Below are 15,588 nucleotides of genomic sequence, written 5' to 3'. Positions count from 1 at the left end.
TGAACAGCCATCAGTTTTGGAGTAATATATGAAGGTACAAAATTGAGAGCAACATACTGGCAGACAAAAAAGGGTAAAAACATGGTGCAACACTCAGAGGGTCTGGGCATTCCTCAGGCAAATATACAATGAACTGGAATAGAAAAACTTCACTGGTGTAGTAAGCGTGCAGAAAGACACACTTCTATTACTTCTGGCTGATTCCATGGGGGCCCTGATAGTACCACCTTGCCCCTTGTTAAAATAATCCCAATTGTAGTGCCAAACTTAGTAACTGATACTCCGTTTCTACCATAGTTCTCAATTCCTTGCTCTTCTGTATCAATACATAATTAATGTTATCAAAAGGATTTTAGCATATGGGATAGCATATGAAATTTATATACTATGTCTAATCGAAATATGGGAAATCTGATAGTGTTACAATTACTGGAATAAATTTTGTCTTTCCAACCTCTCATTGTGTCTCGAGAGTGAATTTCAAGTTATATAACATTGGAATGAAATATTGATGGGGCTGGGAGCAATTTGGAGATAATAATTCAAGCATATTACACAATAACCATACTAGCACAACATTTAAGTTGTTAGATGAATCAGTTTAACTCTGCAATTGGTTTGTACCAATACACTAAATATTCCTACAGACAATACTGTTAAAGGACCCTTATTGAACCTTTTTCTCACTAATGCAATTCAGGATTTTATTATCTCATATCTATCATCCATCATTCAGCCTCCTCTTACCTGGCCTAACTCATCCTTGATCCTCAGTGGCTTTTACAATGACTAACAATAACTGCAGATAAGTACTCTTTTATGTACTATGTTCTTTTGATTAAGCTATGTAAGTTGAAAATCCTGGAGTTGTTCAAATCTTACATGGTCTCTCAATTTTGCAGCAACTTCATAAGTGGTTTGACTTTTTCCAGACCTGAAATCTATGTGAAACAGAGCAACAAACTAAGCATAGTTACTCAAATGCCCAACAATTCAATTACATTAAAGCAATCACAGTTTAAACATGGGTCAAGAAGAAATGCAACCAGCTCACTTCTGAAAAATTGAAATTCAAGTTGCAAGAGTAAATAATGGTGTAAAAAGTCAGGTGTGCTTTCTTCAAAGAGCGAAGAAACTCATCTCCCCTTTAAAGATTATAATGGTCAACATAAATCTGTAAATGTAATCCCCTGATTTGCAAAATAGTTAGTCAAGTCAAATCAAAATTTTCAGAAAACAACTGCTGTGATGTACTATAACTTTAGTCCTTAGACATAATTAAAGCAAAATACCTTTAATACAAGCAGCTAAAATGAAACCTGAAAGGATTCTGGGAGATAACAGCAAGTTAGTGCACACTGCCTTTTCTCCTCTGGCACGAGCTCAAATCCAATTCAGATTGATAGGATGATTATGTCCTCCCTGTTGGCTAGAAGGATCTTATTTAAAATTAAGATAGGAACTCTCAAACCACTTTTGGCAAATTAATTTAGTACTAATTGGCAATCAAATTCAGAAGTATGCAATTACTACAGTGGAAATTGAATGAAGACTTATTTTTGTGATATGATCTTAGTAAAGGGATTTTTACTCTGCACCTAATATGTTTTATATTTGACCTATTAGTGCTTCACACTGACCTTAAGGACTAGATTTTCACATCCTGGTGAAATTCAGTTCAAAATAGCTTACAATTGGTGCAAATCCCACCAGAAGTAGTGTGATAACAACATACAATTTTCTTAAGTCAGCACATCCGCATAATTATTCATAGTTCCAGGTTTAGTTTAGATCTGTCTTTGGAAACTAGACTAATGAAGAAATGGCCAGAAAACTGTAGTGTTGGCATTAAGTTAAAAGAAAATGACAGCTTAGAGGAGCAAACACTTAGTTTTCATAAACATTCAAAGACACTGCAACTTGATTTGTAGATTTTGACATGGCTGAAGGAAAATAAGTGACAGGCAAAAATTAAACGTCAAGTGCAGACACTGGAAATAGTCAGGGGACAAATAATGAACTGACCCAGCACTTGAATCTTCAGGGGAGATGCACATTGCACGAAGTGCTCTCCTGGTGCTCCAGGTTACTGATAAATAGACAGGAGTACAGAGCTGCTTGTTATAATAACCATGAGGTCTAAAGCATAAAGTCTGAAATGAACTTCATAACCACAAGTATTGTTTTATCTGTGATTAAAGTCAAATTGTATCAGGTGGCACAACTCTGCCACTGTCTTCCAATTGAATTGGAGCCTACCCACAGGGTCCCTCGAACAAATCCAGAAAAGTGGCACTGTTAGTGAGATAATAGTGTGTGGACATAGTCTTTATGTGCAGAAACACCACCAATCTGGCATCCCTCTACTCTTCTTGCAATCTTTGCTTTCATGGTTCCCACAGACAATCCAATGATTTTAATTTCTAGAATCAAATCAGAAGGTATTTCTAGAACGACTGACATAAAATCAACTAGGTGACAAGAAATAGCTTCTAAAAATGAAAAAGCAGCACATAAGGTTTTGGTATGCATCATTTAAAACCACAATTTTTTTTTGTCCTTTTCAAATCATTTTCACATCCAGCACAGCACTGAAGATTGGACTCTGCTCGTTTAGGCAAACTGATGAACCAATGGCATCCAGTGTTCTCAAAGGATAACAAAGTGGATATTGAAATAGCATCAGTTTTGGGTCATTGTAACATTTTTAAAAACTGCCATCTATTTCAAGTGGGAGCTTCAGATACACAACTAAATCTTACTGGCAATCTATCAGTGCTGATCTCTACCCATTTTCATTTCCAAGGAGGAACAGGTGAGGACAGACGGCTCAAATTTACAAAACTGCTGGTCATAATTTTTAGTGATTGTTGGGACACAACATACCGGTAAAAGGAGAAAAAAGCTTTTGTGTATCTAAAATTGGATAATGTTTTATTTATTAGCAGTAAAATTTATTTAACAAGTACTAAATTCACCAAAAGTTCATTTTTCAAAGGGAGACTTGTAACCAGAAAAGTATTAGAATGAAGATTTGAGGTTAAATCAACATTTAATTTTGTCCTTCTCCTGCTTATGGATTTCTTTACAAAAATTCAAGCTCAACAAGGTGAATTTAGTTTAAAACGAAATTACTAAAAAATGTTCAAGATACACAGTGCTCTTTTTCATACACTCATAAAACTTGTGCATGCAGCAAGCGTTTAAAGTGACATTCATACAAATAGAAGTAATTAGAGGGGTGAATATTTGAATTCTGAATTTTTTTAAACAGTGCAGGTGAAAACTCTTCTCCCACCCATCTCAAGAAATTATGCTGATTTTTGAAAACAGTGTCAAATATAGATTTATTACTAAATATAAACAGATTTTAAAAAAAAACTTACCGGTTCTGTAAGAGTTGCATCTTTTTCCAAGAACTGTACCACACAATAAGCTAACTAGAAGACAAGAAGGAACACTTATATGATTCCCAGCAGCAACTGGTGAAATTGAAATGGATGTCCATCCTGTCTGCACAAATCAAAGCAATATTTTGATAGGTCTGTCAACCAATCTCTTCACATCAATCAACACAACAGATGCCATGTCATAGCATATATAAAAACATAAATAGAAATAGTCACACAGCCTGTTTGAAACTGCTCATTTTAAAATGCGTATTCCAGGATAAGGCTGCAAAGTATTTTTTATAAAAAGTTCAGCTGCTGTGAACTGGATGCGGAACTTCCTCTAAATTATTGTTGTAAGCAAATTAACTATAATGTTAATTATATGATTAGCTCCAAACAGATTTATTGCACGTGAAGCATATTGAGACTATACAAAAAAACAAGTCTTTATGTTCCAAAGATTATACTGACATAAACGACAATATTTTCCTCTCAGCAGTGAACAAATGGTGCAGCCGTTCATTACACTTGCAATTTCCCACAGACTTTCAACTGGAACTTACAATAATTGGGTGTGTCAGATAATGTGCCAGGCTATAGAGAGAATCTAGGGACTGTATGAACAGAGCATGCAAGTGCATATTGCCTTAAGCAATCAGATTGGAAAAATCTTAATGAGTAGTGCAGTGTCTGAACCAGGAAGCGTCAGAATAGAATTCAAGGTTAAATCAAGTACAGGAAGCAAAATAAAGAGGGGGAAAGAAAGGTGGGATTGAGAGTGGGAGAGAGGAGAGAGAAGAATGGGGAGAGGAGAGAGGAGAGAGGGAAAAAAAGCACTTTTTATAAAAATACCTCACAATAATAACTAAAATCTGAAGGAATGAGACTCCACAGTTGTACAAGCGATTTTTAGTACCAGAGAGATTGTTTGGCAGAACTTCAGACTTATCACACCATAAAAATTTACTTACACAGGAATGGACAAGCCCAAACATTTCTGACAAGTTTATTTGGTGTATGTGCTTGTACGTATGTGTACATCTGCAACAACTTCACTCCATTTCATCTCTTTAAATGCCAAGGCTTCTGGAAGAGAAGGGCAACTTGGACAGCATCTTCCCAACTGCACGTGTGCAGTTTCTGGAAGTTGCTGTCTGATTTACACTTTAAAATTGGTTAGTGCTGTTAGCTTCAGGGGGGTGGGGGGATTTCTGGCCTGGCCAGCAGCAGGCATCATCGCAGGTGGGATGGGAAAATTTGGACAGCAGCCAAAATTCAACTGACTTTTGACAATTTTGACATCCAATGCCCACTGCTGGTGGGGACAGAAAATCCTGGCCATGGTCATTTCTACAGCAAAAATCTGGGTTGTTATTTTTTGTTAGTCATGTCAGTCACCATCATTTTTTTGAAAAAATGGAATGTTATTTTTCAATTAGATAAATACGTCTGGTGTTCAGAGGAAGGTTTTTGGTATAAATACAGCTGGATAAGATCATTGTAAATCCTCACTGTATCATTTTAAATTTCTCACACTAGCTTCTGTGACCAATTCAGTGGCAATTAAGGCCAGTTTGTTGCTGTGGATTCAGGCAATTAGACTAAATCTATCGAAACAATTAAGTTCTTCGTTTCACCACAAAATTTCTACTGAGTGTGCCTATTTGATTGCATCTTATTTCAATGAGTGACTATTTTGAAACAGCACTCTTTAGCAACATAAAACATATCCAGATTCTTAAACCTTTTATTGAGTTTCTAAGATGCAATTATCTGGAAATGCTCATTATCTTGAGAATCCACATGTAAAAATGACAGAACAACCATTTGTTAATCAATTGTGTGCATTAGCAGGTCTCCCATAGCATCTTCATCGAGAGCTGGAGAATACCATTTTAACATCTTGATGATAATATGCATGGTTCCCCTGTGGTAAGGTTTGTAGCACAACTTTCATTGAAATGGAAAATTAAGTTTAAAATATAATTAAACTCCTGTTTAATATTAGCTACTTTAATATGTCTGCATAATATAATCACTCCCAAGTATACCACAGGGAAAGTGCTGTGAAATTCTCAATATTGTTAATGTAAATTAAAAAATTAAAAGCCAGTTTAAGAACACGGAGGTGCAACTGATGGTTAATTTTCCAAGACAGTCATATTATTTATTTGTACAGTACAATCACCTTAAACATTTATGAAGAATTCAGGGTGAGGGAATGCAAGACCCAATCAATAACAACAAGGATATCAAACTGGGAAGCAGGAGAAAACAAGAGTATTGATTCAGTGATTGTGAGGAGGCAGGAGGGTAAGCCTTGGCACGAGGCCCAATGCCAATCAACAAATAAGAAAAAGAAACATGGAAGGTGGCAACTTGGGAGACTGTGGCCAATGGCCAAAAATCAGATTTGGAGAAGTACAAATGAATCAGGTGAGTATCTACTCCAACCACGTTCCCCCTTATAATTGGAGAATAAACCCCCAATATGAGGTTAAAAGACAAAACAGTGGATACAACAGGGCAACTCACACAACAGTGCAGCACTGGGAACTGGGTACGGAGCATTGGAAAGGGTGGATCTAGCAACCATATGGGAAGACATGATAATGGGACCTATAACTGCTCTTGGTCACTTTCAGACAACTTGTGAGCAGGCTCCTTCATGACATTAGCCCCCTGCTAAAACAATCCCCACGGTCAGGCAACACATACCGTAAAGCACATACAGCACCATTAATGAGTACGCCAGCTTATATAGTTATAATATTAGTTTACACAAACAGAAATTACCATATATAAAGGTTCAAAAGTTGCTTTACACAGTTTCTTACATTTTCTATTTAAAAAATCCAATTTAAGCTTCAAATATGGTTCAGTAAAGAAAGATATTCTCAGTGAAAAAAAAATATTCTTGGTGAATAAATGAAAAGCAGTGTCAATGAACAACTTTTAATTTACTTGGTAACATATATGAAGGGGAGGGAGGGAATACAAGTGAAAAAGCGGAAAAAGAGAGAGCAGCAAGGTGCAACAGGTAGCCGTACTTGGGAGGGGTTGGCAATGGGCAGTAATGCAAACAGGTAGACATTGAGAAAGCTAGGCAGGTGAGGGAAGAGATAGGGGAGCACACAGATGGAAGCGACAGGGGAACACGCAGGGGGAGGGATGGGGGAGTGCACAAGGTGGAAGGGATGGGAAGACAGAAGAGTGGAGAATGAGCTCAGGTTGGACGGGGACCCATCCCCCGAGGGGAGGAGGCAGGGCGGGGGCCCCCGGGTGGGAGGGGGAAACATTGAAAGGATGGGAGAAAGAGGGAAAGAGGCTTAAAAGGAAGGGAAACGGAAAAAGGATAAGAAGGGAAAGAGGGAGGGGAAACATAAGGGGTGAGTGGAGGGAGAAGGAAGACTCTGTATAACTGAAGCACTATTTCCTCACTTCTGCACTTCAAGCCTCTTGAGATAAAGGCCCAAATGCCATTAGCCTTTTTGATTATCTTTTGTATCTGTGCACGAGCTTTTTGTGATCAATACACATGACATCCTTTGGTCTTCCATTGTTACCATTAAGAAAATATTGAATTGACTTTCTCAGGTCCAAAATGAATAACCTCAAATTTCATCACACTGAACGCCATCAGCCATATTTTTGTTAATGCAGTTAGCCTCTGTGCTTTTGTGACTAACAGCTCCTATCTAAACAACCTCCTATGCTTCTTAACAAGTGCCATCTGCAAACTTGAACACGCAATTCTCAATTCCTTGATCCAAATCATTTATATATACATAAATCTAAAAGCTGAGACCTCAGTACAGATACCTGGGGAACAGCACATGTCACACACTGCCAATTGGAGAACAATCCCATCATCCCTACTCTATCTCCTACCTCTGAAATAATTATTAATGCAAGTCACAAGTTCACCTCCAATTCTGTGCATTTTTATTTTATCCTAATAATCTCTTGTGCAAAAACTGACCTAATCCTTTTTAGAATTTAAGATTGATAACAAACATTGATACACCCCTATCTGCCATTTTAGTGACCTCCTCTTCGATTTTGGAAATTGTGAATTCTTACCCAATAGATAATTTTATTGAAATACATTATATTCTTGTGCATGAGAACAACTCACTTTCATTCAATGGTCAGTATTAACTATTAAATTGGGGTTCCAAAACTGTGGGACAAGAATTTGGTATGCAAGCTCCGAAGTAGCAATGACAGCCGTGGAGCTCATTGAGTTTTGACGGCTGCGAGGCCCCTTTAAATGTGTTTTTTGTCTATTGGTGAGCATGGCTTAGTCGTCTATTTTTTGAAGCCTGATTGCTGCTACAACCACAGCCTGTAATCCAGGGCAAACCCGGCAGTTTTAACCTCCTACCCCAAGTTTGGGAAGCATTATATTAAACTCAACCTCAGATTAATATTTTTTAAATCAAAGCCACTTCTGACAGGGCTGTGCACGATCCCAAAAACATGCAGCAAAAGTTCAACAAGACTGTTCCAAAGTTGACAGAAATTGGTTACATATGTTCATCCTGGTCCCATGCTTTTGGTTGTCCTGCCTACCTTCCTCATTCACCTAGATGCTACCAAATGAATAAGCCTAGCTTTCTGTTCCTTTTTTCCCCAAAATTAATGTCATAGCATATTTTGTCAAGCAAACTTCACCTCCTCCTCAATAAATGAAACAGATTCAAGTATCAATTCAGCCAATAAAGTTGTCAAATTCATTACTTTGTTAAAATATATAGAAATATTTGGATATTCCATGTTGAATGCTATGATTTGTGAAAAATTAGCTTCAATAGCCTATGCAAAAAGTCTCAAAGTGTCCCGTTAACAGCTAACTTTAATGAATGCAATACAGGCATCTGAATATATTGCATTTAAAATTCCTGCAAATGTTGGACCAATACAAAAAATAATATAGGTATGCCAGACCTGCTTTAGCAGTCATTAGGTCCAGCTCCTATGATGCAGTGTACCATTTTTTTTTTTACAGAAAGTTTGGATGGCACTGAGGAGAAAATACATCAAAATGGAAAACCAGGGTAGTTTTGATACCAAATCAATAATAAATTTAACCCATGCCTACATCAAGAAATAACAGCCTACCTGTGCATGAAATAGTGCTAAGCCTTTAGCAGTGTGGAGGGGAATGAGCACCTTCATAAGAAATTGTTTATGTTCTGCTTTCAACGGCAGTGCAAACCCATTAATAATACTGAAAAACAAATACAGAAGTTAGTAATTCAATATCATTGTAGAAATTTGAAATGATCTTTTTTAATATGATGAAATACATTTAATGAACCAAAGTACAATGCTGTATAGCATAACATTTAACATATTATCGCAATGCATCAATTCAATTCCCTTTGGATTGGTAATGGGTTACTGGTCTCAATGATTAAGATAGACTTCTATTGCATATTGCAGAAGAACTTTGTTGTTCAAGGCAACCGCTCAAATCAGTTGCTCAATGTAGTTTTCAACTGTATCCAAAAAACATACTAGGCAATCTAGAAAACCCATCAGAAGCTATCCAACAGCTTCCAAAAAATAGCTGACATTGTGCCCGAAAGCTGACAAGTCAACCAGAGCCCTGATGAGAAAATGTCTTGTTACACAGAGCTTTGTAAATTTTAGCTGCAGGTATAAAGAACAGTCCTTTACTTGTAATGGTGGGTATAAATGAACATAAAATTTTGAATTTTTATATTAAAACTAATGCATTCTGGTAAATTTTAAGCACTTTATTACTTTATAACTGATATAAATCTAATTTTTACAGAAGGAAAGTAAAAGTGACACTCCCATCTCTAATGAATCAACCATTACCTGATTAAATTTACCTCGGTCACTCTCCTACATCACAATTTGGTCTGTATGGTTCAGCCACTCAGCACATTTGATGAGACACCTGGAAGCCTAGGCTAATTTCTTGAGCATATTCAAACGCTCATGATTTTTGATTGTTTTATTACATTAAAGGTGTTATACAAATATAAGTTGTGAATATAAATTCAGTTCAGAATGCGGGGATAAATTCTAGAGCTTAATCAAGATGCCTCAATGAAATTCTGGCACACAAGATGAGATCAACAATCATCACAATGATTTTATATTGCACTTTTAATACATTAAAAGGAGCTCCTGTAGCGCAGTGGTATTGTCCCTGCCTCTGGGCCAGAAGTTCCAGATTCAAGTCCCACTCCAGGACTTGATGGCCAAGGATAGTGCATTCATAATGTAGCCGAACAGCGTGGGAATCAACTTGTAAGTCTGTCCAACATATGCCAGCAGTAATAAAAGGGGAGATGCCTGGTCAGCCACTTGATAGAGAGATAGATAGGAAGGAAGAAAGAAAGAAAGAAAGGAAGAAAGAATGAAAGAAAGAAAGGAGAGCCTCTACCATCACAATCCATAGTTCCAGCCTACAACATGCATGTAGAAGTGTATGTTGCCATCGCAACTCGCCCCTGACTTGGGGGCCAGTTGGTTTAGTTGGCTGGATAGCCAGTGTGGATCAGATTGGTGCCAGCAGCACAGGGTTCAATCCCTGTTCCGGCTGGGGTGGATTCAAGACCTGCTGCCTTACCCTACCTGTGATGGAGATTGCAGCACTATGGGTTGCACCCATGTCTTCAGGCAGAGCACTCAAGAAGAATACAATTAAACATATTCAGCTGTTTTATAAAAGAGGAAAACAGTACAAGGGCAGGAGAGATAAGTTTCATTGAATAGAAGAATTTTCAGAATAAATTTAAAGACAAAGAAGTGGAGGGATTTAAGCAGGGAGTTCCAAAAAATTGGGCAGAGCAGTTAAAAATGCTATGGATTAAACAGTGCAGCAGCAAAAGAGTTGGCTGCACAGATAGTGTTAGATATCTCAGGGCAGGATGTGAATGCAGAGAAATTTAGAAAGGGAAGGTGAAGTTCAGGTGGAAATGTAGACAAAAGCCACAATTTTAACTCTGGGTGCATTTGGGGCAGAGAAAAAAGTTCCTATGGATCACAGAGCTCAAGGCCAGAGTCCTCCCAACTGTTCGCAGAATTGACAAATCTACCCTTTTTAAAGTACTATAAACAAGTGGAAATGCTTTCTGGCACCCAGATTAAACAGAAAATTCATTCCACGATTCTCCGGAGCTCCCTAGTGCTTTTAAATTGAGGAAGGGGACAGAGGCAGAAACACTTCCCAGTAAGTTGCAAGGATATCTCCTAGGTCAGGACGAAGCATGCTTGGGCAGAGGTAGCTGAAGGGTCAGTGCATCCAGAACCACCCCAGGACCTGCCTTCAGTCAGGAGCAGATTGCACAACCTCACTGGAGTAGCATGGGTGAGTACACCTCAATTTTTCCACCTCTCCAAAGCACTTTGCAACATTCTTGAACCTTCCTCAACCACACACAATTCCTTTCTCTCAAATCACAAGTGCACACTGTAACACCTTGTGCATTACAAGCACAATCACTTCTTCTTTTCCACTTTTTATGCATTGGCACCATTCCCTTTTCACACAGTACCACTTACACAATCAACTCCTTCCACCATTAATGCACTGCCCTTGACATTCAGTACCTCACTATCTTCATTCTATTTTGCTGTTTCTCCACCTTTCAGTGCAAAGCACACATTTTCACATACCTTTTCAACTGCCATTCAGTAACTCTCATCCTCTCTTTCCTCAAGGCAGCTCACAATGCAAAGCAGAGTTAAAGGCATGGAGGAGTGCATGTCTTTGCCCTCATGCAAGCGAGATAAGTGGCCCAGGCAAAGCCACCACCATCAGGAAAGGCGAAGCTGGTGGCACACCAGAGATGTGTCTCAGCACATCATTTAAAACACTTCCATCACCTCAACAAGCTCCACAATTTCAAGTGATATTATCAAGACCTTCAGCTGCAAATGTGTAACTTCTACCTCCTATTATTCCATTTCTCTTTCCTCTAGGATCTTCAAAGCATCAGGAACTTCAAAGAAAGGCAATACTTCTGAGGATGCACCATCAAGCACGCCATCTGCCCCAGATGCCGTCTGAGCACAGACACTGAAATTTCATGTGGGATAGATAAGTGAGTTTAAGAGTCTGTACCATGAGTCACTGGAGAACAGCTGTGGGTTCTGGTGGCAATGGTCGTCCATAACAGACCTCGCCCGAGAGTGGACCTCTGCAAGCTCTGTTCACATAACCTCAGGGGCCTAGCCATGGATTGAAAACTTACTGCATTACACGAAGAGTTGTGCAAGGTATTGGAAGGCCTGCCAAGGAATTTCACCCCATGGCTACAGTATGGATGATTCCACTTCCAGCCTTTGTGTTATCACCTTACATGGCTCTGCAGTGTTCTGAAATTTACTCAGGCCACCTCCAGGGATGCTGAAGCTAGGCCCTCATAACAATAGTGCACATTTGAATGCTTTGCAACTTTGGTGGAAGCTCAAATGACAGTCATGCAGCCCCTGGGCTCAGGTGTTGAGACAAGTATCCACCCCGAACAGACTGATGGACTCAACAGGGACTTTGAAGGATCCATCTTCTGCAGCCTACTCTCTTGTATATCCGTGAAAGCGATTAGCCAAGCCCCATTGGTTTGTCAGTGATACAAGAGGAGCAGCACATGTTGTACTCTCTGAGGATGGCAGTGAGTCAGTTCCTTTTCCCTCCCCAGCCTATCATTACCCACTCAACCAATACGTCATGGCAGCAACAGGGTGCCCTAGCAGCAGCCAAGAAGCAGCTGTCTGTAGCCAGGCTTTCACCAGACTTGAGCCTCCAGTAGTCATTTGCCACAAGCATCAGAAGGGTCTCAACGTGACAAACAGCAGCATTCCACCGGTTGTGCTGAGGCCTCTAGGACAGCATCTTGTAGCAGTAGACGACTTATAAAATCTATTCTTCTGGGTTAAGTGCTTGAGTAAGAGTTGAACTCAAGGCAATTACGATGTTTGGTTTAAACTGATCACCTTTATTACATTTGGTACTTTGACTGACAGCAGCTTTTCACTTAAGCTTTTGAATCCACATTCTCAATATTTCATTGTTACATGAGTTATCTGAGCAGGTCACTGGAATTGCTGTATAAACAGCTGATTGGTTGCATCTCTTACTGCAAGTTGTTAAGTGGCCTCCCCGCCTTTCCTATGCAACCTCCTTTTCTCCCCTGTATGGAAAGGCTTGCAATTGGCTCCTTCAAAGGCCAGCCTCTTTGCAAGGCAAAGTGTGCAGTATACAATGACTATATGGGTGATTCCTCATAGAGCATATTGTAGGGACCTCCAAGCCTGTCAAGACACCTGAACCTAATCTTCAGTGTCCCTGTAATGTTCTCATTCATGAGACTTGTGGTTGCATGGTTTTTATTATGTGTTATTCAAGATTGATGGGATAACAGATACGTCTGTAGAAGGCATCCCTTTTCTCCCAGTGCCTGTCCTGCTACGTTTCTGGGAGGGGTCTTAGGATAAATGTACTGTTAAAGCTGCCTGCATATATTGCAGAAATTTACATGATCCTGTTCCTCTAATCAGTCACTAGCTACACATCAATGTAGAGGCATTTTTCTCCATTGATATATTACTGCTGGCTGCTGATGTGGTGCCCTGACAGCAACACATATGCCTGCCACTGCTTAAAAATATCCAGAGTTCTCATCTGCTGGCTGCTCGGTCAATGAAGATGATGTTTTGGTGAGCCCTGCCAAGACAACATCAGTGACCTGCTTAATGGGGCTGCATGCCTAAGATTGTGAGATACGCCTGATATCCCCTCTGATAAACTGGAAAGAGACAATGACTAAAGTGTTGAGTGCTATGGCTCCCTGTCCAACAGCAGCAGGTTGCAGATTTCAGACACAGGCTGTCTGGTGAAACAATCTGCTGAGGCAATGCTCCAGACAGGTCAAAGAAGTTTACGCTGAGCCTGTACATCCAAACTACTGGATACAGCCTCCTATGAGCAGCTCTCTTTCAGAGCAATCTTTTGAGAGATGTTGTTCCCGATGGCCTCTGAAGCTGTTAAGGCTCCTACAACTTTTCCTCCTCCATCCAAATAAGACGAGCAATAGTAGAATCTTTTATTGGAAAAAGGTTCAAGGTAAAAGAAGGCACGAGAGAGTAATCAAGAAGTAATTTGGAAACTGGAGCAGAGCATCTAATCCCACATTTGCCCCATCACCAAGTCCACCTTTGTAACAACTCCCATCTTCACTCCACCTCAGCCTATCTGCTGCTGAAACCCTTGTCCATGCTTTTGTTACCTCCAGACTCGACAATTCCAATGTTCTCCTGCCTGGCCTCACAACTTGCACCCCACATAAACCTTATATCGTCTAAAACTCTGCTACCTGTACTATCATCCTTGTGTTCTTATCTCTTCATGATCTTGTCTATCCCTGTCACTGTAACTTCCTCCAGCCCTACAGCCCTTTGCAAACTCAGAGTCCATCCAACTCTAGCTTCTCATGCAGTTCCATTCTCTTTCGCTCTACTATTGGTGCCCATGCCTTCAGCTGTCTAGGTGCCAAGCTTGGAAATTTTCTCCCTAAACCTCACTGCTTCTCTCCTTTAAAAACTACCTCTGACCAAGCTCTTTGCCACCTGTTGTAATGTCACCTTCTTTGGCTCTGTGTCAATTATTTTTTTTGTCTGATTATGCCACTCTGCAGCACCTCGTGAAGTTCTACTACTATAAAGGCAAAATATAAATGCAAATTGTTGTTGAGCTAAAATTGTACTGCAGTGTCGATTACATAAACAAGCCACAACTTTCACTTGTAACGTAGGTCTTGCTGTGGTAGGTTGACTTTTCAGACAAGTTTCCTCCAGAGTTCAAGTGGAAATGCATCAGGAACCCCTACCCCTCCCAAATTCCATTTTAACTACAAACTGATATTGGGCAGGCCAAGTTAAAATTGGGGTTAAAGGCTTTAAAATTAATGCATTAGCAATATGCAATCAACATAGGAAGCAAGGATTGGGACGATGGTCAAGAGGAACTTATTGTAGGGCAAGGACATATGCAGCAAATCTTGGATTAACTAGAGTCTGGGGGATTTGGAGGTGGGCATTTGACTCACGTCAAGGAGACTGAAGTCTCAGTGAAGGTGTAGAGAAGGATTTTGGCTGGAGTAGCAGTGAGGCAATAACAAAAGGAGTGATGCTGCAGAAGTGAATCATAAATCACATGAAAAGTATCAGCTTGATTCAGTTAGCAGAATTTGCCTCAGAGGTTATCCATTCAAGCCACATTTTAAGATTTGAACTGAATCCAAACTAACAATTCAGTGTAGTACTGCCAGGTAATAAGTTAAAACAAGGCCTTGTCTCCTGCTCAGATGGGCTTAAGATTATGAGAGAGTATTTGAAGAACAGGAGTACCTGGTATCCTGACCAACTTTCTTCATTGTCAACACCATCAATAAACAAATGACTACCTAGTTTACCACATAACAGTGACTGAATTGCTGAAATAATGCATTGCAGTCAAGTATTTTGGGATGTCCTGAGAACACGAGGCATCAAATAAATGTTAGTTCTTTATCACAGAATCTTTACAACGCAGAAGGAGGCCATTCAGCTTATTGAGTTTGCACTGGCTCTCTGAAAGAGCATTCTACCTAGTCCCCCTTCCGTCCTATGCCTGCAATCTTGCACATTCTCTCTTTTCAGACAGTAATCCAATTCCCTTTTGATTACCTTGATCGAACCTGCCTCCACTGCCCTATCAGGAAATTTATTCCAGACTCCAACCACTCTCTGGGTGAAAACATTTTTCCTCATCACTTTTACTTCTTTTGCCAATTATTTTGAATCTATGCTCTCTTGTTCTTGATGTTCTCAAGTGGGAAGTTTCTCATTATTTATTCTGTCCTTACCCCTCAGGATCTTGAATACCTCTATCAAATCTCCTCTCAGCCTTCTTTTCTCCAAGTCCTAACTTCTCCAATCTATCCTCATAGCTACAGTTCTTTATCCCTGGAATCATTCTTGTGAATCGCCTCTGTACTCTCTCCAATGCCTTTGCATTCATCCTCAAATATGGCGCCCAGAACTGGACGCAGTGCTCCAGATGAGGCCTAACTAGTGTCTTACACAAGTTCAACATAACCACCTTGCTTTTGTACTCAATGCCCTATTAATAAAGCCTAAGATACTATATGCTTTATCAACTGCTCTCAACAAG

At 39.6% G+C, this 15,588-nt stretch overlaps 1 protein-coding gene across 4 annotated transcripts in view; it reads right to left on the bottom strand.

Annotated features, from left to right (window-relative positions):
- The window catches only part of ppp2r5a (protein phosphatase 2, regulatory subunit B', alpha isoform), a 236,953-nt gene that overhangs the window by 27,187 nt on the left and 194,178 nt on the right, over positions 1-15,588 (bottom strand). For all 4 annotated transcript variants that reach the window (XM_041182923.1, XM_041182921.1, XM_041182920.1 and 1 more), the window contains 2 exons: positions 8,517-8,625; positions 3,387-3,440 (listed from right to left, as the gene is read on the bottom strand). In XM_041182923.1, the coding sequence (XP_041038857.1) occupies positions 3,387-3,440; positions 8,517-8,625 (163 nt within the window). The remainder of the gene's footprint in view (positions 1-3,386; positions 3,441-8,516; positions 8,626-15,588) is intronic.

This window comes from Carcharodon carcharias, chromosome 2, assembly GCF_017639515.1.
Source record: "Carcharodon carcharias isolate sCarCar2 chromosome 2, sCarCar2.pri, whole genome shotgun sequence".
Taxonomy (NCBI): Eukaryota; Metazoa; Chordata; class Chondrichthyes; order Lamniformes; family Lamnidae; genus Carcharodon; species Carcharodon carcharias.
This window is presented reverse-complemented; position numbering and strand designations above follow the sequence as displayed.